Raw genomic sequence first — 23,165 nt, forward strand, 5'->3', positions numbered from 1 at the left:
TCTTAACATGGTCACTAGTTAATAGAATCATCTGCTTTATAGAATCAAATTTCAGAAAACCAATTTAAATCATTAAAATGCACTACACTTTCATCGTTATCATATTGTTCAGTTATAAGAATCAATTTTGAAAGCCTTTGTGATATTTCTTTGAACGCCTTTGTGACCATAAAACAATAAAAATAATTTGCAGTTTCCAGTTTATTGGGCTTTTCTGTTAGTTCACTCAATTATAAACGGGTAGTAAACTCAATCTTATTGCTTTTGTGATAATACCAATGGCTTAAATTCTGTGGGTTTTTATGTTATTATGGCAAAATGTGTTTCCCCTTCCATAGAATCTTTAATCATATAAAATACAAATAAATTTTCAGAATATTCTTTTCATTCCTATTTTTTAATTTTTGTAAACTTGTTACTCCGTATCTCACTGTGTGTGTATCATATTAGTTGCAATTTTATGCATGCCGTGTTCTTCGTTATTGAATGCTTATCTTTTTTACTGTTTTAAATTTTACAACAAAAAAAAAAATGTCAGTGAACAGAAATATCAGTTAGTTATCATGTTCATATTACTATAGCAATTAAGTAAATATATTTTTATTTTGCTGACCTGTTGAAAATATTTTTCCAATTTTCACATATCATTTAAATTTGTTAATTGGCAATATAATAAACCGTAAATTTGTCCTTTATATCTTTACTTTTATAGCCTATGGATAATATTTCTCTTATTTTCACTTGAATTGTCCTTTAATAGAATTAAAATTCAATTCACAAACATGATCACAATGACTGGCACTTACCACATATCATATAGTAAATGGAGAGTCCATCGTAAAGTGACTTGATCGAACAGCGAACCAATCATAATGCAGAGTCCACTGTATTTGGATGAATGACACAATGAAGCATCATATGCTGCTCAGTCAGGCCTTTATTGTGGAAATCGTATTGAGTTTTTAATCATCTTGTGAAAGTCAGTGATTAAAGACAAAATTGATAAGTTTAGAAAGACAAAATTCTGAATATTTGTATCACTGGTGAAGCTGAAAGTGCTCTCGCTGAGGCAGCAAGTCAATTCCTTGATATGTTATAGGCCATTTGAAGGAGGAAATTTCCACCCAGTTTGGTTTTTAAAATGGATGAGATGGGAGGGACTGTTCTGGAAGAGAATACCCTCCAAAATATTTATCTCATAATAAGAGAAGGCATGGAAGTAAGTCATCCCTCCCCTGTTCAAACTGTGTTTGGTAGAAAGGTGTGGCCCAAAGCCATCAGTGATTCTGCAGATTTTATATCTGAACCTTTAGCAACTTGCACTTTTGTCATCCAGCTAGCACACTGTAGGATAAAACAAAGAGGCAGAAACCTCTAAAATGAGATTGTCTAAGACCATTGCTATGGTCTTAGATCACCGAGTTAATCGAAGGTATATCAGTGAATAGTCCAGACTGAGAGGATAACAGTGCCATAAAAAGGGCTATTTTGAGGCCACCTTGTGATGCAGAGAGAGAGAGAGAGAGAGAGAGATTCTTTGTGAGCAGAATGAGAGGGGAAAGCAATCCCCTATTCATGCATTGTTTAAGAAGGCAATCTAACCCACAGTCACTAGAACCACTGCCAGGTCTCTCTACCTGGGATCCTAGTTCTCTCAGTAACCTCATGCACCTTTCCTTCCACCCAGTTTGGTTTTTAAAATGGATAATGGATAGTTAATAAAATTAAAATTCAGAAAAAATATAGTAGCATATATTTGTATAGTGCCTGATGTCTTCACTATGTCCATCCATCTGTACGTAACAACTCAACTCCCAATGGATGGAATTTTATGAAGTTTTATATAGATAGATGAAATGGGAAGTGTGTTTTTTTTTTTTTTTTTTGATGCTGTAAGCTGCTTTCTTGCATCATATGCCATTATTAATGCTAATGCTAATTTAGCTCTTTTTTTAGAAAGATTTGTTGAGCCATCTGAAATTTCATTAATATCAGACAAATAGAAAGCCAGAAATTATTTTTTTCTTTTTCATACATGTAACATAGGCTTCTATATATTGTAGCTAAAGCCCTGTATTTTGTTTGTTGTGCACTGATTGGAAGAATGAATGGGCAATGTGAATAGATGCACAGAAAGATGAACACAGCTTGTATTTATGTGATCCTTTTATTAAATATATAAATATATATAAAAAAAATTCTTATTATATTAATAAGCCCTCCATGGCATCCTGGTTGATACAATATCTCACCATCTGCCATTCATTTGGAGAGGTCTAGGTTTGATTCCCTTCAGTGAATTTCTAAAGTCCTCTTCATTTGAGGCTGTAATTATCCTGTCTCAAGTGGAAGGTTTCCCCTGCAAGTTATTGCTAGTTGTTCAACTTGCACAACATGCAATTTACTTTATGAACACACTTCTTCAGACATAATACACTTATGGTGATGTTAGCATTAGTAGAGGCATATGATGCAAGAAAGCAAGCTTATGCAGCATCAGCCAAAAAAAAAAAAAAAAACACTTCCACTTCACCCCTCCGTTCTTTCGAAATATCTATCCAGCTGAGCCTTAAACTTATTTAGGCTATCAACTTCCACGACAAGGGATGGAAGTCTGTTCCACCAACCAACCACCCGCTGGCTAAAGGCAGATTTCCGCACGTCTATCCTACATCTGTCTTTCCTCAATTTGAATTTATGCCATCTCAGGTGATTATTCTGAGCGAGAGGAAGAATCCCATCAGCATTGAGCATGCTCAAACCATTCAAGGCTTTATACACCTCTATAAGATCACCTCGCTGGTGACCAGTCTCCAGACACTGTAATTTGCAAAACTTAAGCCTTTCTTCGTAAGAGCACCCCTTTGTTCCATTCACCAATCTTGTTGCCCTTCTCTGTACTCGTTCCAGCAGCTCTACATCCTTCTTGAAATGAGGCCTCCAGACCTGTATACAGTACTCAAGGTGTGGCCTGACCATTGCCTTATACAAGGGAGTAATCACCTCCTTATCCCAGCTAGAAATATTCCTGCATATCATTGACAATACACCATGAGCTACTCTTGCAGCCCGTCTGCACTGCTCAGAGAACTTCATATCTGCCTGCACAACCACCCCCAGGTCCCTTTCATTCTCTACCACTGTCAGTGTTGTACCACAGAGTTGATACGTTGCTCTGGGGTTGCTGTTTCCCATGTGTAGTACTTTACATTTGTCAATGTTAAACTTCATTTGCCACCTCTCAGCCCATCTGCTCAACCTTTCCAGATCCTGTTGCAGCAGCATAGTGTCAGTAGTGTCCTTGACAACCCTGCCTACCTTTGTATCGTCTGCAAACTTCGACATTAAGCTTGATATACCATCATCAATATCATTTATGAATACAGAAAACAATAATGGACCCAACACTGAGCCCTGAGGGACTCCACTAATAACATTAGTCCACGACGAGCAGTGTCCATTGATTACCACTCTCTGTCTTCTCCCCCTCAGCCACCCCTTTATCCACAGCATCAATTTGCCTCCAATGTCACACTGCTCCAATTTGTGCAGCAGTCTTCCATGTGCAACAGTATCAAAAGCCTTTCTAAGATCCAAGTATATAATATCAAAGTTATTCCCTGCATCCAGTTCCTTTGTGACTGCATCATAGTATCCAATCAAATTGGATACTATGATGCAGTCACAAAGGTCAGGCAAGACTTCCCCTTAACAAAACCATGCTGTGTCTGAGCTATAACTGAAGTCTTGTCTAAATGATCCTGCAGTGCTTCTTTAACTAGTGCCTCCATTAATTTTCCTGGAACAGAAGTTAAACTCACAGGTCTATAATTACTTGTGTCAGCCTTTGATTCTCTGTGAAATGGGGTCACATTTGCACATCTTCAGTCTAGGGGTATCTCCCCTGAGTCCAAAGAAGCTGTCATAATTATGGATAAGGGTTTGCTTACTTCCTTTGCTGCCTCCTTTAATATAACTGGATAGATCCCATCCACCCCAGGTGCTTTTTTTATGTTTATCCTCAACAATTTCTCCTCCACTTTCCTCTCAGTTATTACAAAATTATCTAGCTCACTGCCAGAGTTTACTTCACCTCTGGCATTCCCCTTCCCGAATAACTCCTCATGTGTGAATGTCGATGCAAAATATTCGTTTAGTTTGTTAGCCACCTGAGCAGGATCCCCAACTGTTGAACCATCAATATCCAGTGGACCAATCTGATTCATCCCTTTCTTTCTAGAGTTTACATAGGTAAAGAACTCTTTTCTGTTTTTCTTTGCATCCGTTGCCAAGGATTTCTCATAATCTGCCTTTGCCTGCCTAATTTCCTTTGTGACTCAGTTACAGACCAGCTTATATCTATCATAGGCTTCCATGTCACACATTAATTTATATGTATCCCATACATTTTTCTTCTCTGCCATATGTCTCATTAGTGACATCTATTTAGGCCTAAACCTTGAACAATATTTCTTAGTTGGTGTGTAAAGTCTAGTAGCTTCCAAGATAAGTTCTTTGAATGCTTCCCATTTTGAATTTGCTGTTGGTAACATCATTAGTTGATCCCACTGTATAGAATTTAAATACTGTCTCAGACCATCGTAGTTGCCTTTATGAAAGCAAAACCCTTCCCTTTTCCCCTGATGGTAGTTACCTCTTTGAGTAAATTCCACTTCAGCACACTGTGATCACTGCCACCTAGTGGTTCCTTTATCTGCAGATTCTTAATGCATGAACAATCACTACTGATAATCAGATAAAGAGTATTACTCCCTCTAGTTGCCTCCCGAACATGCTGATGTAGAAAACAATCATCCAATAAATCCACAAAAGGCTTGCTAATATGTGAGTGACGAACCCACAAATTCCAGTCAATATCTGGGAAATTAAAATTTCCCATTATAAGACTCTCTGATTTACTGGCCCACTCTATTTCCTTGTACAGTTTCTTATTATACTCATCAGAGTCATTAGGCCTATAGCACACTCCTACTCTCAATTTTGATCTCGCAATGCTTATGTCACACCAAACTGACTCGACACTGCACTTTCCAGCAATGTCGACTGGCTTCACTTCCTTGGATTTTATGTGTTTCTTAACTAATAGCATAACCCCTTCCTCCCTTCCTATCCTATCTATCCTTTCTGTAGATGTTGTACTCCCCAAATTCCAGTTCTGCATTCCTTATATCTGTGTGACACCACGTATCTGATATCCCAATGCCTTTTGATGTTTTGAGCAATACCTCAAATTCATCAAATTTATTTACCAAACTCCTAGCATTGGTGTACACGCAAGTATATATGCACCTGTTCCTATTCTTAGCTACACTAACACAACCCATGTGTTTACTTGTACCGCAATGACTCCCAGCAGTCTCTGAAATATCTTGCATCTTGTTTTCCAGGCTGCTGCTCATTCCAATAGAAGCAGTGCAAGAATCACTTTTACCTCTGCCAGTGGCTACTGTTAATCTATTAGTCCTTGTATCCCCCCAGACTAGCAGTTTTCCGACCCACCTAACACTGCCTCGATAGCATCAGAAAATATTCTTGCACCCTTTCTATTTAAGTGTATCCCATCCCATCCCTGTAGAAGCATCTCTCCTGTGCATGTGCTTGGGGGCCATTGTATTTTTTATTATATTAATCAGAGTAGAAATTGAGTTTTCAGAGGTCGTATTTGAGTTGTTATTAAAATCTAGGCGGGTATAAGTAAAATTCATTACAAAAATGTTGACTGTATACTACAATCTAAGGTATGTGTTTCTGTTTGTTTATTTTATTAAATCAGAGATCCATGATGTAAGTTTGTATTTCAATTTTTATTAAAAATCCTGCATTTCTTTATCAACTTATGTACTGTATTTTACTTTATACTCCTTATTACAAGAATACATGTCAACTCTCTGGATTTATGACTGAGGATCCATCTTTTTGACTTGTTGACTCCTTTTCCATCTCACTGTTGTATTAGAATTGGTACCATAGAGTTTTTCTCTATCTTTTTGCAAAAACACTATTTTTCTTTTTTGCAAAAAATAGTAAAATTATAATTGTTTAAAAATTTTGTGAATATTTTCAACTTTGTTAAAGCATGCAGGCTTGGTAAATAAGTGAGAATAATTCCCGTAATCATTTAGTTAATCATAAAAGAAAAAAAAAAGCAAACTTTATTCATTAGGTTTTCATTTCCATACAATGTATACTTTACAGCCCAGGAATAACCTCTCTCTCTCTCAATTTAGAAAGCAATAAAGATTAATAAAAGAACTTAAACCTTATTAAATACTAATATAATTAAAGATTTCTTTTTAAAGAAAATAAATTATGCATCTTCAACTACTAACGTGTGTTGATAATAGTTTAGAAATAAAACCAAAACACTGCCATCACCTGTCAGTAAATTAGTAAAGGGCAGTTTTCTTCTCAACCATAAATACAAAAGACCAATGAGAGACAAGTACAAAGATGATGCATCAGTGAATGTCAAAACAAGTTGGTGTGATAAAACTTTTACTTAAGCTGTTTTTTCTATATATAGGAAAAAAATAGAAAATGCATTAATAGAAGTTTACTTGCATTGCTGAGGTGATTTGTATGCTGATGTAATTCAGTGAAGTGTTACAACTTCAAATATTTAATAAACACATGAATGACAGAAACTGCATGATTTTGAATAAATTTAGTAAATTGCTGACTTAGTTTGGTGAGCAGCTGACTTTCTGTTGTGAATTCCTAAGACTAAAATATGTTTCCTGATGGCAGTAGAAAGTCTGCTGGCTCTGAAAATAATTCATCGATAGCCAATTCATTATCTAGTAATGCTACTCAGATACAAGTTTTGTGAAACAACTTGGTTTTGCAAAAAAAAAATTTACAGTACTTCTGAATATCATGGAAGGTAAAGAATTAGATATTTTGCAGTTCAGGTCTGTCAGTTTCAATGTGACAACCTACCAGATGCTTTTATGAACAAAAAAAAGGATTGATATAGAGTGGCACTTGGTCGGGAAACTGACCAAGGAAGCATGAAATATAACCAGTTATCACAAGCTATTCTTGACATTTTAATAATTCCTCATAGTGCTCAGTGCCAGATTATTCAGCCATGTGTGAGGGGAAAAAATTAATTCAGATCCCTTTGTGGTGCAGTTTTATAAATTCTCTTGATAGCCAAGTTTGAATAGTAATGCCATTTTTATAATCAAAACTGTGGACATCATTTCTGAAACGATTGATGTCAGCTGATGTCTAAAATGCAATCCAAACAGAAACATAATGACAGAAAAATGTTAGGTAAGTTAATGTTTAAAAAATATTGTACTGTAAATAAACAATTCTATATCTGTATTTTAATATAAAGTTTTTGTCAGTAAAACTTAATTTCTAGTGCATTAGGGACTTTTAAAAAACCTCCTGCTTTTTCCAAAAAAATCTATTTTCCTTCTATTTTTTGGGAAGTGCTTCTGTGACTTTGCAAAAAAAACCTGCCTACAATACCAAATCTCCAGCCGTTTGAACTACACCTTTTCAAAAGTCAAAAGTTGACAGCTATGTAAAAATTAATTGTTAATCAGTTGAAATGTAATAGAGTATACTGCTTTTTATGAAGAATTCAAACTTTACCTTTGTATCCTGTGTTAAAGCTATCCCTGGTAATGAAGTTTATAATAATGAAGTATTTCATTATTTGCATTCTCTTCATTAATAGAGGTATTAATATATTAAGAAATACTTCTCAATTGAAAAGCGATGTATCATATTATTAGCCGACCGGGCTGGCCGAGTGGGTAAAGTACCTGCCCGGCAACCCAAAGGTCGCGGGTTCGATTCCCGCCTCGGGCTTGGATCAAAGTACTGCAAAAACCTTGGGAGGTGCAATATGGCCACAGAAGCCGATGCGCCAACAACTACCAAATCAAAAAAAAAAAAAAATCATATTATTAACTGATACATTTTTGGATGAATTTTCTGTGCAAGATCATAATTTGAGTTATGTTGCATAATTAGGAAATAAAGAATTAGGTTCATAAAGAAGAAATGTATGTGCTTTGTATTTACTTAGTGATAGAGGATATAATAAAAAGAAGACAGAGAGTGGTAATCAATGGACACTGCTCATTGTGGACTAATGTTATTAGTGGAGTCCCTCAGGGTTCAATGTTGGGTCCATTATTGTTTTCTGTATTTATAAATGATATTGATGATGGTATGTCAAGCTTAATGTCCAAGTTTGCAGACGATACAAAGGTTGGCAGGGTTGTCAAGGACACTACTGACACTATGTTGCTGCAACAGGATCTGGAAAGGTTGAACAGATGGGCTGAGAGGTGGCAAATGAAGTTTAACATTGACAAATGTAAAGTACTACATATGGGAAACAGCAACCCCAGAGCAACGTATCAACTCTGTGGTACTATACTGACAGTGGTAGAGAATGAAAGGGACCTGGGGGTGGTTGTGCAGGCAGATATGAAGTTCTCTGAGCAGTGCAGATGGGCTGCAAGAGTAGCTCATGGTGTCTTGTCAATGATATGCAGGAATTTTTCTAGCAGGGATAAGGAGGTGATTATTCCCTTGTATACGGCAATAGTCAGGCCACACCTTGAGTACTGTATACAGGTCTGGAGGCCTCATTTCAAGAAGGATGTAGAGCTGCTGGAACAAGTACAGAGAAGGGCAAAAAGATTAGTGAATGGAACAAAGGGTTGCTCTTACGAAGAAAGGCTTAAGTTTTGCAAATTACAGTGTCTGGAGACTAGGCACCGGCAAGGTGATCTGATAGAGGTGTATAAAGCCTTGAATGGTTTGAGCATGCTCAATGCTGATGGGATTCTTCCTCTTGCTCAGAATAATCACCTGAGAGGGCATAAATTCAAATTGAGGAAAGACAGATGTAGGATAGACGTGCAGAAATTTGCCTTTAGCCAGCGGGTGGTTGGTTGGTGGAACAGACTTCCATCCCTTGTCGTGGAAGTTGATAGCCTAAATAAGTTTAAGGCTCAGCTGGACAGGTATTTTGAACGAACAGAGGGGTGAAGTGGAAGTGGGTTGTTTTTTTTTTTTTTTTTTTGGCTGATGCTGCATAAGCTTTCTTTCCTGCATCAAATGCCTCTATTAATGCTAATGCTAATTAAAAACAAAAATAACCAGTGTATCTAATTAGAATAAAATAACAATAACAGTGGGTATAGAACTTTATATTTGGTACAAAAATAAACTAAACATCTGTTTTTCATGTTTTCCTTGTAAATTATACTATTGTTCATTCTTGAGAACTGATTGCAAAACGGCATTTTTTCCAGAAAGTAATGAATAATTCTTATGTATTTTGATATCATATTTATTGATGAATGACTGTATATTATTTTAAACTTTCATTGTTCAATTTCAGATATGTATCTAAATGATTCAGCATCTGATGATGAAGGAAGGAAAGTAACATTTGCTGTATTTCTTGGGTGCCATGGAGATCATGCACGTTATTTGGCTGAATCTAAGGTGAATAACTCTTGCATTTATATCAATATGAAAATCTTATATGAAGATACAGAAGTGTGTATGTGGAAAGGTATCCAAAAATTATCTAACACTTAAGTTTTACCATATCTTCCAATGGAGCAATCAGAATATGCATCTTGAGTTTCTGAAGGTACCTTCTGGATAGTGGCATACAGTAGTGATGAAAAGCAATAATTTGTGAAGTGGAATTTCAAAAATTACAAAATAATATTTTACAATTTTATGTTCGTGAAGACTTGTTATGAAATATTGTGCATTCGGTTCCCAGTTTTTTAGTTACACTAAAACTCACTGGCCAAAAAACAACCAGTCAGTTACATGAACTGTGTGGCCAAAAACCAAAAATTAATATCCTTCAAGAGCAGAGGATTGCCAGAATTGTACTAGCCAATAGCTTTTTCACTGTCAAGGAAAAGAACAGCCCAGTTCAATCAGTGAACTCGGTTGCAGGCATCTGTATATATAATGCATCAGTCATTGCACCATCTAAGCTGCACCTGTACCTTGGTACAACATACACCACTACTGTCTTGCACACAACAGGAATAAATGCCTATAATGGGCTGTGGGCATCACATCAGAACTGGACATTCAGTGGAATTGAAATGGGGAAAGTTTTTAAATCACTTGGTTTCACTTGGATCACTTGATTTCCATGGACTGATGCCTGAGTTCTGGAGTATATTTGAACATTATTGCAGATAAGTTGTGCCCCATCATGCCAATTGCCTACCCTTCAGGTGACTGTTACTTCTAGCAGGATGATGTACATTGCGCTTGGATGCCAAAAAAGGAATGTAATGGAGACTTCTCCGTTATGTTACCAGATCTCAGTCATATAGAGCATGTGTGGGATAATATCAAAAGGGCTAGGTGTCTGGCATCAGGAACCACTGCCATCCACTATGTAGGAATTGAAAGAAAATGCTAGTGTGCACAGGCCAGTGTTTCATTAGAATATTATTGGAAGCTAGTGGAATCTATGCCCAGACAAAATTTCTGCTGTGTTCCAGGAAAAGAGTCCTACATATTACGACTCTTTTTGCTAAAGTGGGTGTCGGATATATATACTCTGTTTTAAACTACTTTTTTTTTTTTTAGGAGCATTAGCAACTAAGGCCATATTGCTCCAGGGATATGTGGTGGTCATTCCCTGACCTTTCCGCATCCTCCGTATTTGGTGGTCACCGGCTTGAACCCCGGTCTAATCAAGAAGTGTGTGCTACGCACTGCTGCTCCTGCCCACCTGGCTACTGAGGCACCTTTAAACTACTACTCTCCTCTCTGGCGCACTACCTTAAATACTTCTCTGCAGTCTCTCCATGGTTGAGAATTTTGGTTCTTAAAATGGTGTAATTCTAAAACAAATTTAGTGCATTCCTAGTCACATACTCAGTTGATCTGTAAAATAAAGTGTTATCATTTTATGTGTATACATCACACAGTGTTGTATACACATAATCTTTGCAGGCCGACCGGGCTAGCCGTGTGGGTAAAGTGCCTGCCTGGCAACCCAAAGGTCGCGGGTTCGAATCCTGCCTCGGGCTTGGATCAGAGTACAAAATGCAAAAACCTTGAAAGGTGCAATATGGCCACAGAAGCCGATGCACCAACAACTAACAAAAAAAAATTTTTTTTTTGCAGACAACTGTATTGGTTTTAGGAGCTTCATTGCTTGGTGACTGCCCCTTGCATTTTCTGCATTTTCATTCTATAGTTTGCTGTTGCCTTAACAGATGGAAAGAAACGGTTTTCTTTTTTTTTTTTTTAATAGAGCAGCCCAATTTTATAACACAGCCAGTATCAACTGCAACCTGTAAAGAATGTCTTCTAGTTTCAGTTACAGATTAAAGATCTATACAATTGCCATTGTCCTTCATTTTGTCAGTCTTTTTCATCTGGACCTATGAATTATTTTATGTCTTTGTAAACACTGCTGATAGCTTGTCTAGGAGTATTTCCATTATGCCACATGAATTTTGTTTGTATATATCTTTTCCTTATTTCAATGACAGTGAATGTATATAACAATTTGGTTGAATGGAAATCATTAATATATAAATGCCCTCAAAATAAAAGCCTTTATTTTGAGGGCATTTAATGCTATAAGAAAATGCTGTTTTAGAGCTGTGCAGTGTAAATTGTGAAATTATAAAAAAAACTTATCCTATAACTGTAGATGTAGTTTAAAAAGTTTTAAATGATTTTTTATGTATGTTATATCATTTTAATTGCATTACAGAATTGAGTTTTTATTTTTCATTCAATAGGAACCAAAACTGTTGATGATAGGCTCTGCTGTATTAAATAATAAAACAAAGTGGGACCTTCTTGATAATGTTGCTAAACGAGTTTTTAAGGTAGGATAATTAAACTTTTATTGTTGATTAAATTCCTTAAAATTTATTCTCATTACTTTCACAAATTTGTTCTTGCCAATTTATCATGAATAATGGTTTGTCTATATTTGTTGGAATAAGTTTATTAAACAGGATTACCTGAAATGCCATAGTGGCTGGGGTGATATCACTCATAACCACCACCAAAGAAGATTTGCATAACTCAATTCTCACTAACACCTCAAGAGAAATTCTTACCCTGACCCTTCCCCCCCACTCCAAACCAAAAAACACTGGCAAACATACACACACAGTATTTTCCTTTTCAGACAATCACACATGGGATAAGTTGGGATTTTTCTACATCTCACTTGTAATTGACATCAGGCAGGACATTCCATCACAGTATTCAGCAGTAGTTGTCATTGGCAGAAAAGGTGCAAAACAGTTACCTTTAAGAGGAGTTGAGGATATTTCTTCTTAGATGAATTTGTAACTATCAGTGTATGTAATGCTTAATATGAGGTGTGGCAATAAAGATCTCCAACTGGTGCTGTTGCCGTCATGTTTGATGAGTCTGAAAATGATTGGAAGTGGTATGTTGTAAGTCAAGCCCTATCCAACAGATGCTGGTACAGAGATTGTCCAGTGGGCTGACAGGTTGCAAGTAACAACCAATTTCATTAGGAGTGTTAACATCATTCTGTCTCATGATTTTGCAATGGAGCAACAAATGAATATCAAATTTTGTTTTAAACTGGGAAAATCTGTTGCAGATTTTCCTAGTTTAATGTAAAAATCTGTTTATGGTGATGAAATTTTACATCATACCAGTATGTTTGAATGGTATAAGCAGTTCAAAGACAAACATGAGGATGTTCACAGTGACGCAAGAAGTAGGTGTCTGTTTACTCTCTTGAAATGTGACAGAGTTGCAAAAGTTTTGAAAATTATGGAAAGTGATCATCATTTTGCCCTCAGAAGGTTGATTATTTGAATATGAATAAGGAAATGATTTGTCAAGTCCTTCATGAAGTCTTAGGGAAAAATAAGTTCTGTACAAAGTTTATACTGCATAGCCTCAACTATGCAGTATAAGCAGAAATGAAGAGTGTCATCATGCAAGTCTCATCCAGACAATCCTAATTTCCTTGACTGGACATGGGTGTTGTGTGTTTCAGTACAACCCAGAGACGAAGTGTCAGAGTGTGCAATGGACTTCGGAATCACCACCAAGGCCCGAAGAGTTTTGTTTACAGAATTCCAGGATTAAGACTGTGCTGGTCATGTTTTTTAAGAAACCGTATGATTAAAAAGGAATTTGTACCTGAAGGGGAGAGAGTCAATGCTGTCTTCTATGTACAGATGCTTTGAAGACTGTTAAAGCACATTTCCTGGGTGAGGCCACAATTTTGAGAGAAAGACAGCTGGTTCTTGTTGCAAAACATTGCCCCAACCCATTCTTCACTTGTTGTGAAGACATTTTGGACAAAGCATAGCATTGTACAGATCTACCATCCACCCTACTCTCCTGATCTGTCTGGCACTAGCAGACTCTTCCTCTTTCCCAAGATGAAAACTCCCCTTGAAGGAGATTTCAAGATGTTGAGAACATAAAAACCTAATCATTGAATTGAACATCATCTCTTTGGACACCTTCACTGACTCTTTCCAGAAACGTTTAGAATGGTGTAATAAATGCATTCAATCAGGTGGCGATTACTTTGAATAAGAATAGTAATTTTTGAGTTTCTTCACTTTGTTTTTTTTTATTGCACCAGTCTGAGAACTTTATTGTCACACCTTGTATAGCTGTTTTGAAAATAATGAAGATAGCTCTTAGAATATATTATTTACCATGAAATTTTTGCTAATTTATATATACCTCATTTGTTTCGGTTAATTACAGGAATATGTTTTACGAGTAGACCCAGTTTCAAATTTAGGCTTAAATTCAGAAAGTATTCTAAGTTACCATATTGGAGAAATAACAAGGAGTAAAGGTATGTATTTCATACTTGTAGTCAAATTGATATAGCAATGGATACCATTTTTAATGTTTTTATATTCAGAATGATGATTTAATGTTTTTTCTTTTTAAGAAAAAAAAAATGCATTTAAAAAATTTCTTGAAAATGTTACTGTAAATATTTTATAAATATTTAATAAATACATTATAAATATATTTATAAATAAAAGAAAATTTGTTTTATTGATAAATTACCTTTTTTGTTTCAAAGAAAATGCCTGAAAAGTAATTTTTACAAATTACTCATCAGTAGGGTCCAGACACATAGAGCAGATATAAACAAATGCAAAGAATATACAAAAATTCAGAATAAAACCATTTTTATTTTTTCCAGTTTCTATTAAGGTGGGTGTAACCTTCTGATGGACAAGCCTCCACATAACATAATAACCCACGAATTAAGTACCACAAAAAAATAGTGGTTGATATTAGAGGAAATGGCTTAATTCATGGAATTTAACTTCAGTTTTTAATTGTTCTGACAGTTTTCACCCTACGAACTAAATATTTTTGAGATTGAAATTTACTGTGAAACAGAAAAAAAACCTATTAAGGAATGTGTAACTGAATTCAATGTAAACTTACTATCCAACAGGAAAATAACTGGTCTTTAAAATGTATAAGATTTAACCATTTCAAAAAATAATTGCTTGGAACTCATCAGAAAATTTAAAATTAATTCTAACATTTTAATAAAGAAAGTTGACAGGGGTGATATTTGATTATTTGATTGGACACTATGATGTGGTCACAAAGGAACTGGATGCAGGGAATAACTTTGATATCATATATTTGGATCTTAGAAAGGCTTTTGATACTGTTCCACATGGAAGACTGCTGCACAAATTAGAGCAGTGTGGTATTGGAAGCAAATTGCTGCTATGGATAAAGGGATGGTTGAGTGGGAGAAGACAGAGTGGTAATCAATGGACACTGCTTTTTGTGGACTAATGTTATTAGTGGAGTACTCCAGGGTTCTGTGTTGGGTCCAAGTTTGCAGATGATATGAAAGTTAGCAGGGTTGTTAATGACACTAATGACAGTATGCTGCTGCTGCAACAGGATCTAGAAAAGTTGAGCAGATGGGCTGAGAGGTGGCAACTGAAATTTAACATTTACAAATGTAAAGTACTGCATATGGGAAGCAGTAACCCCAGAGTAATGTATCAAATGTGTGGTACTACACTGACAGTGGTAGAGAATGAAAAGGACCTGGGGGTAATTGTGCAGGTAGATATGAAGTTTTCTGAGCAGTGCAGACGGTCTTCAAGAGTAGCTCATCGTGTCTTGTCAATGATATACGGCAATTTTTCTAGCAGGGATAAGGTGGTGATTATCCCCTTGTATAAAGAAATTGTCAGGCCACACCTTGAATACTGTATACAGGTCTGGAGGCCTCATTTTAGGAAGAATGTAGAGCTGCTGGTGTGAGGGCAGAGAAGGGCAACAAGATTAGTGAATGAAATAAAGGGTTGCTCTTATGAAGAAAGGCTTAAGTTTTGCAAATTACAGTGTCTGGAGAGTAGGCACCTGCGGAGTAGGCACTTGATCTGATTGAGGTGTATACAGCCTTGAATGGTTTGAGCATGCTCAATGCTGATTGGATTCTTCCTCTTGCTCAGAATAATTGCCTGAGAGGGCATAAATTCAAATTGAGGAAAGACAGTTGTAAGATGGATGTGCGGAAGTTTGCCTTTAGCCAGCGTGTGGTTGATTGCTGGAACAAACTCCTATCTGTCGTTGTAGAAGTTGATAGCTTAAATAGATTCACGACAGAACTAGACAAACATTTGGAGTGAGTGGATGGATGAAATTAGAAGGTTTTTTTGTTTTTTTTTTTGGCTGATGCTATATAAGCTTGCTTTCTTGCATCATGTGCCTTTGCTAATGCTAATATAGTTGTCATTCTTGACAGAAATCAAGGAACAAGGAATGTTAAAACATTAATGATGGCACTGCCTATATGGAGGCTAATTACTTTGTTCTTTTCTTTAACAGTATAAAAAATAAAAGTCAAAACATTTTTTAAATAATTTGTAAGTTAAAAAAAAAAACTTGTTGGCATTGTAAATCACATAAAAAAATTGATTGGCTTTTAAGGTGTGCTATCTCTTTCTTTTTAGCACTGTTATGATTTTATTGTCAATATTCATTCTGTCTCTGTCTCTCTCTCTCTCTTTTTTGTTATGTTCAATATTAGTTCTCTTTAAACTAATATAACTATTGCCATTGCAGACTACATTTGGAGTATTGCTTAATTCATGAAACTATAAGTATATATAAATTCTTTTATTGCCATTGAATCAAAAAATATATGTATACAAAGGAAGCAACACTTCGGCACAGACAGTTACAATCAAGTTTACAAATAAAATCTGAATACATTCCAGTAAACTTGTTCTATTTATCAGGATGCTTTATATAATAATACTGCAAACCAATCAGAAACAGTAAGTTCATGAAACTGCCACTGATAATTTTTTTTTTCAAGTGCCATGATACAGGATCAGTGCTTAATCCATGAATGATTAGTTATTGCATTTACAAAAAATTGTACATCTTACATGTTCTGTATGGTACTGAATCAGTTCTGGAACTAGACTGAAGTGAGAAAATCTCCAAGAAATAAGACCCCAACATGAAAACCATTCAGATGTATAAACAGATAAAATAAAAATAAATTTTCTGTTTATACTCCAGGACAACCACACAGTCAGAGGAGTTTACAAGATACACAGAATGCAAGAAACAGCACTGTATTCAGTAGTCATGGGCGTGAACCTCGGTCGCTCAAGGCACGTGTGCCTGACCACTAGGCTACGGCGATCTATTCTATGTCATGTAAACCAGTCAGTTCAGCTTCCATTTCAACTTCAGAAGCAAAACACTTAAATTTTCACATAGTTGATGTTTAGTGAAGACTGTTATTCTTTTACTATAAAATCCAGCCATTTCAAAATAAAAAAAAAAAAAAAAAATTACAAAAATATTATTGACTGTAACACAGATTTGGAGGCCAACAGCCAAATAATTGAAGCATACATCATGTGCAGCAGGATACACGACAAAAAATGCTTTATTATAACCCTTCTCTCAGTTGCCATCAATTTATCTAATTTGACTTTCTGGTCTGCTCACAGAAATTTACCTAGAATATGTGAAAGTACACATTTTGAATAATACCCCCCACTAAGTCTGCCAGGGGCAAAGGTTGATGACGTTGTAGAGCAGATATCATCTTTTAAGGCCACAAAAGGTGATATTGTTGTACATGTTGGCACTAATGATGTTAAGAGTAGGAGACTGGCAGAATTACTTAACAAGTACAGGTCACTGTTGAAAAAAAGCCGTGAATTAGGGTTGAATTTGAAAGTGTCTGCAATTCTGCCCAGATACGATAGGAGGGAGTATATGATGAGAGCCTTGTCGATCAATTCGGTCCTGGAAAGATTGTGCAAGGCTCAAGGGGTAGAATTTTTTTAGCCTGGTCTGTACTCGTTAATAGGAGAGACTGCTTCTACAGGGATGGGATACCCTTAAATAGAAGGGGTGCAAGAATATTTTCTGATGCTATCAAGGCAGCGTTAGGTGGGTCGGAAAATTGCTAGCTTGGGGGTTACAAGGACTAATAGATTAACAGTAGCCACTGGCAGAGGTGAAAGTGATTCTTGCATTGCTTCTATTGCAATGAGCAGCAGCCTGGAAAACAAGATACAGGGTATTTCGGAGACTGCTGGGAGTCATTGCGGTACAAGTAAACACATGGGTTGTGTTTGGGTAGCTAAGAATAGGAACAAGTGCATGTATACTTGTATGTATACCAATGCTAGGATTTTGGTAAATAAATATGATGAATTTGAGGTATTGCTTAAAACATCAAAGGCAGATATTGTTGGGATGTCAGAGACGTGGTGTCACATAGAAATAAGGAATGCAGAATTGCAATTTGGGGAGTACAATGTGTACAGGAAGGATAGACAGGATAGGAAGGGAGGAGAGGAGGGGGTTATGCTATTAGTTAAGAAACATATAAAATCCAAGGAAGTGAAGCCAGTCAACATTGCTGGACAGTGCAGTGTCGAGTCAGTTTGGTGTGACATAAGCATTGCGAGATCAAAATTGAGAGTAGGAGTGTGCTATAGGCCTAATGACTCTGATGAGTATAATAAGAAACTGTACAGGGAAATAGAGTGGGCCAGTAAATCAGAGAGTCTTATAATGGGGGATTTTAATTTCCCAGATATTGACTGGAATTTGTGTGTTCGTCACTCACACATTAGCAAGCCTTTTGTGGATTTATTGGATGATTGTTTTCTACATCAGCATGTTCGGGAGGCAACTAGAGGGAGTAATACTCTTTATCTGATTATCAGTAGTGATTGTTCATGCATTAAGAATCTGCAGATAAAGGAACCACTAGGTGGCAGTGATCACAGTGTGCTGAAGTGGGATTTACTTAAAGAGGTAACTACCATCAGGGGTAAAGGGAAGGGTTTTTGCTTTCATAAAGGTGAATAACAGTGGGACCAACTGATGATGATGTTACAAACAGCAAATTCAAAATGGGAAACATTCAAAGAATTAATCTTGGAAGCTACTAGGCATATCAACTAAGAAATATTGTTCAAAGTTTAGATCTAAATGGATGTCAGATGAACTAATGAGACATATGGCAGAGAATAAAAATGCATGGGATACATATAAATTAATGGGTGACATGGAAGCTTATGAAAGATATAAGCTGGTCTGTAACCAAATCACAAAGGAGATTAGGCAGGCAAAGGCAGATTATGAGAAATCCTTGGCAAAGGATGCACAGAAAAACAAAGAGTTCTTTACCTATATAAACTCTAGAAGGAAAGGGATGAATCAGATTTGTCCACTGGATATTGATGGTTCAACTGTTGATGATCCTGCTCAGGTCGCTAACAAACTAAATGAGTATTTTGCATCTACATTCACCCATGAGGAGTTATTCAGGGAGAGGAATGCCAGAGGTGAGTTAAACTCTGGCAGTGAGCTAGATGATTTTGTAATAACTGAGAGGAAATTGGAGGAGAAATTGTTGAGGATAAACATAAAAAAAGCACCTGGGGTGGATGGGATCTATCCAGTTATATTAAAGGAGGCAGCAAAGGAAGTAAGCAAACCCTTAGCCATAATTATGAGAGCTTCTTTGGACTCAGGGGATGTACCCGTGGACTGAAGAAGTGCAAATGTGACCCCAATTCACAAAGGAGGATCAAAGGCTGACACAAGTAAGGAGACACTGGTTAAAGAAGCACTGCAGGATCATCTAGACAAGACTTCAGTTATAGCTCGGACACAGCATGGTTTTGTTAAGGGGAAGTCTTGCCGGACCAATTTGATTGGATACTATGATGTGGTCAAAAAGGAACTGGATGCAGGGAATAACTTTGATATCATATATTTGGATCTTACAAAGGCCTTAGAAAGGCCTGGAAGACTGCTGAACAAATTAGAGCAGTGTGGCATTGGAGGCAAATTGAGTGGGAGAAGACAGAGAGTGGTAATCAATGGATACTGCTCATTGTGGACTAATGTTATTAGTGTAGTCCCTCGGGGTTCAGTGTTGGGTCCATTATTGTTTTCTACATTTATAAATGATATTGATGATAGTATATCAAGCTTAATGTTCAATGCTTAATGTTTTCAGACGATACGAAGGTTGGCAGGGTTGTTAAGGACACTAATGACAGTACGCTGCTGCAACAGGATTTAGAAAAGTTGAGCAGATGGGCTGAGAGGTGGCAAATGAAGTTTAACAATGACAAATGTAAAGTACTACATATGGAAAGCAGTAACCCCAGAGTGACGTATCAACTCTGTGGTACTACACTGACAAGGGTAGAGAATGAAAAGGACCTAGGGGTAATTGTGCAGAGAGATATGACGTTTTCTGAGCAGTGCAGACATTCTGCAAGAGTAGCTCATAGTGTCTTGTCAATGATATACAGGAATTTTTCTAGCAGGGATAAGGAGGTGATTATTCCCTTGTACGAGTACAGAGAAGGGCAACAAGATTAGTGAATGGAACAAAGGGTTGCTCTTACGAAGAAAGGTTTAAGTTTTGTAAGTTGCAGTGTCTGGAGACTAGGCACTTGCGAGGTGATCTGATTGAGGTGTATAAAGCTTTGAATGGTTTGAGCATGCTTAATGCTGATGGGATTCTTCCTCTTGCTCAGAATAATCACCTGAGAGGGCATAAATTCAAATTGAGGAAAGACAGATGTAGGGTAGATGTGCAGAAGTTTGCCTTTAGCCAATGGGTAGTTGGTTGGTTGGTGGAACAGACTTCCATCCTTTGTTGTGGAAGTTGATAGCCTAAATAAATATAAGGCTGAGTTGGACAAGTATTTGGAACGAATGGAAGGGTGAAATGGGAGCGGTTTTTTTTTTTTTTTTCTTTTGTCTGATGCTGCATAAGCTTGGTTTCTTGCATCATATGCCTCTACTAATGCTAAAGCTAAGTCTACCATTGCAGAGGGCCCAAGGAATCAGAGCAGCTCGTCAATCTGGTGGGATCCCCAAAATTTATAGTTTCACCATTTTCCCCCTACCAGTATTAGACTTCATGTATTATGTCCTATTCACACTTCAGCAAATAAACTTACTGTTCAATTAATATAATGCATTCCATCAGACTAAAATTTACCCATTTCTAAAGTATACAGCCAGGCCTCACATAACACGAGTTTAATTAATGCGTTTTTCAGTTTCTTCTATTTAAAAAAATTATACCACTTTTCACTTTACACAATGCAAATTTCCAGTTAATGCAATCTTTTTTTTTATGCAATAGTTGAAAAAGATTTGAATCACACATTAAGTTTACTGCACGTCGGATGGGCAATAAACAAATGTTTGCCTGCTGGCCGCCTCAGTGTGTTCCATCAACCATCGGAAGAAGCCATGTTGCTTGTTTGTCTCCCGCTAATAAAGTCAATGCAGACTTTCATTTAAAAATTCAAATTTTTAAATGAGCCAGATTAAAATATTACCATGAAGGAGATAACGGTAAAAGAACTAGATGAAATCTTTCATATCACAGAGAACCTCAAACAAAAGGTTTGAGGTTCTCTGTGATATTTATTTTGCCAGGGCCCAGAGAAGATTATTGTCAGCTATTGGAAATTGATTGATGAAAAGAGAAAGTCAACACTTCAAATATTTCCGCGACAGTAATTTCTTCATTGTGTATTTTATGTCAGATGTTCCCAAAGTTTCTCAGTTCACGGGGCCTTTAATGTCTCAGTAATTTTTTCAAGGGGCACCCAGACCAAAAGAAATACCTAACAGTTTCGTTTAGTAGTTAGGTCCAAACAACGTAATAAGAAATATTGAAACTGTGAACTACCTCAAGCTAATAGTTCGCGCAGCGTCCGACAGTTGTTGAGTATTGCTGTGTTTCCCTCAAAAATTAAAAATTTTCTGTAGTGCACACTTTGGGAACCGCTGTTTTATGTAATGAACATTTAATTCCATAATTATTTTCATTATCTTTTACATTGTATACAGTTAAAAAGTTATTTAAAAAGTATTTTTAAAATTCTTTATGGACATTCCTGAAGGTCAAGGACCAATTATAATTTTTCCTATTGATTATTATATTCGATTAACGTGTTTCCATTTTGCGCGTTGCGCTCACGGGATGAATTAATCACGTTAATCGAGGCCAGCCTGTATCTCAAACTTCACACAAATTTTTCTTAAACAGTCACTACATTTACTTGTAATAAATGTTAATAATTATACATAATTGTTAGCATTTTCACTCAAACTATTTTTTTTCAGCATAAAAATCCAGTTTTATTTTTATTTATTTATATTTTTTATGTGAACCCCAAACACGAGAGGTATTAGAACCTATAGTACTTAGTACCGTGCTTGGGTTGGAGGTTGAGAAGACGAAAGAAGATATTTGTTGACATTGGACTTGAACTTCTGTAGATTGTAATTTTCAGGAAATACATATGAAGGAAGGTTGTTCCAGAAAATGGCAGTTGAATGAATAAATGAGGAAGATGAAAAGTTGGTTCTGTGGGTTTGAAGTTGGACAGTAAATGGATGTTGGCTGATGGCAGCACGTGTTCGGACTGTTTTGAAAGAGAGAGCAGGAATTATAGAAGCCAATTCAGAAGAACAGTGCCCATGGAAGTATCTGTAGAAGAGGCATGCAGCAGAAACAGTACGTCTATGAGAAAGCGAGTGGAGAGACTCTGTTAGAGATGAATCATTAATTAACCTAACTGCCCTCTTCTGAATGGAATCAAGAAGCCTGAGAGAGGTTTTGGGGGCACCACCCCAGATGTGGGAACAATATTCCATGGCAGGGCGGATTTGCGATTTATACAGAGTGAGCAGCTGTTTGGAAGAAAAGTAACGCCGAGAGCGAAGAGAAAACCAAGTTTTTTAGATGCAGAGGAAGCAATATTTGTAATGTGCTTGTGCCAAGAGATTAGAAGTCAGGGTAATCCCCAAAAGAGATATATCGTTTTGCCTAGAAATCAGAGTGTCACTAAAGATAAGCATAGGAGCAGAAGAATCCTTTTTGCGAGATATAAGACAAGACAAGACTGAGTTTTAGAAGGGTTGAAATTGACTAAGTTGTCTTTGCCCCACTGGAGAATTGCCTGAAGATCGGCATTTAAGGAATTGACAGCAGATTTTTGAGAACTTGAAGCTGATTGAGCAGGACAAGGTTTCTCAAAATGGAAAGTTGAATGCAATGTGCTATCATCGGCAAAACTATGGATAGGATTTCCAGTCAATGGAAGAAGGTCATTGATATACAAGAGGAAAATAGTGGGGGAAAGAACTGAACCTTGGGGGACACTGGCATTAGTGGAGAAGTTAGAAGACAGAGAGCCATCTACCATCACCCTCAGTGAGCGATCAGAGAGAAAACTGGATAACCAATTACTAAAAACAGTTGGCAAACCATAAGATGGAAGCTTGTTTAGAAGACCTTTATGCCAAACACGATCAAAAGCCTTTGAGATGTCAAGAGCAACTACTTGTGTTTCACCGAACCTTTCCATTGAATTAGTCCATAAATGGGTAACATAAGCCAGAATATCACCAGTGGATCGATCCTGATGGAATCCATACTGGCGATCGTTGATCAGATGGAAGGTTTCTAGGTAGTTTAAGAGTTGGCGGTTAATTGATTTCTCCATTACTTTAGAAAGAGTAGAAGTAATTGCAATGGGACGATAATTGGATGGGAGGGATTTGTCACCCATTTTAGG

General features: G+C 36.7%; 1 protein-coding gene across 1 annotated transcript in view; it reads left to right on the plus strand.

Moving 5' to 3' along the window:
• The window catches only part of LOC150087929 (uncharacterized), a 347,547-nt gene that overhangs the window by 243,915 nt on the left and 80,467 nt on the right, over window positions 1-23,165 (plus strand). Inside the window, exons 22-24 of the mRNA XM_090369967.1 lie at window positions 9,398-9,504; window positions 11,796-11,885; window positions 13,774-13,867. Of these exons, the coding sequence (XP_090226093.1) occupies window positions 9,398-9,504; window positions 11,796-11,885; window positions 13,774-13,867 (291 nt within the window). The remainder of the gene's footprint in view (window positions 1-9,397; window positions 9,505-11,795; window positions 11,886-13,773; window positions 13,868-23,165) is intronic.

The sequence above is a fragment of the Mastigoproctus giganteus genome, chromosome 3, assembly GCF_048544385.1.
Source record: "Mastigoproctus giganteus isolate SK-2022 chromosome 3, ASM4854438v1, whole genome shotgun sequence".
Lineage (NCBI taxonomy): Eukaryota > Metazoa > Arthropoda > Arachnida > Uropygi > Thelyphonidae > Mastigoproctus > Mastigoproctus giganteus.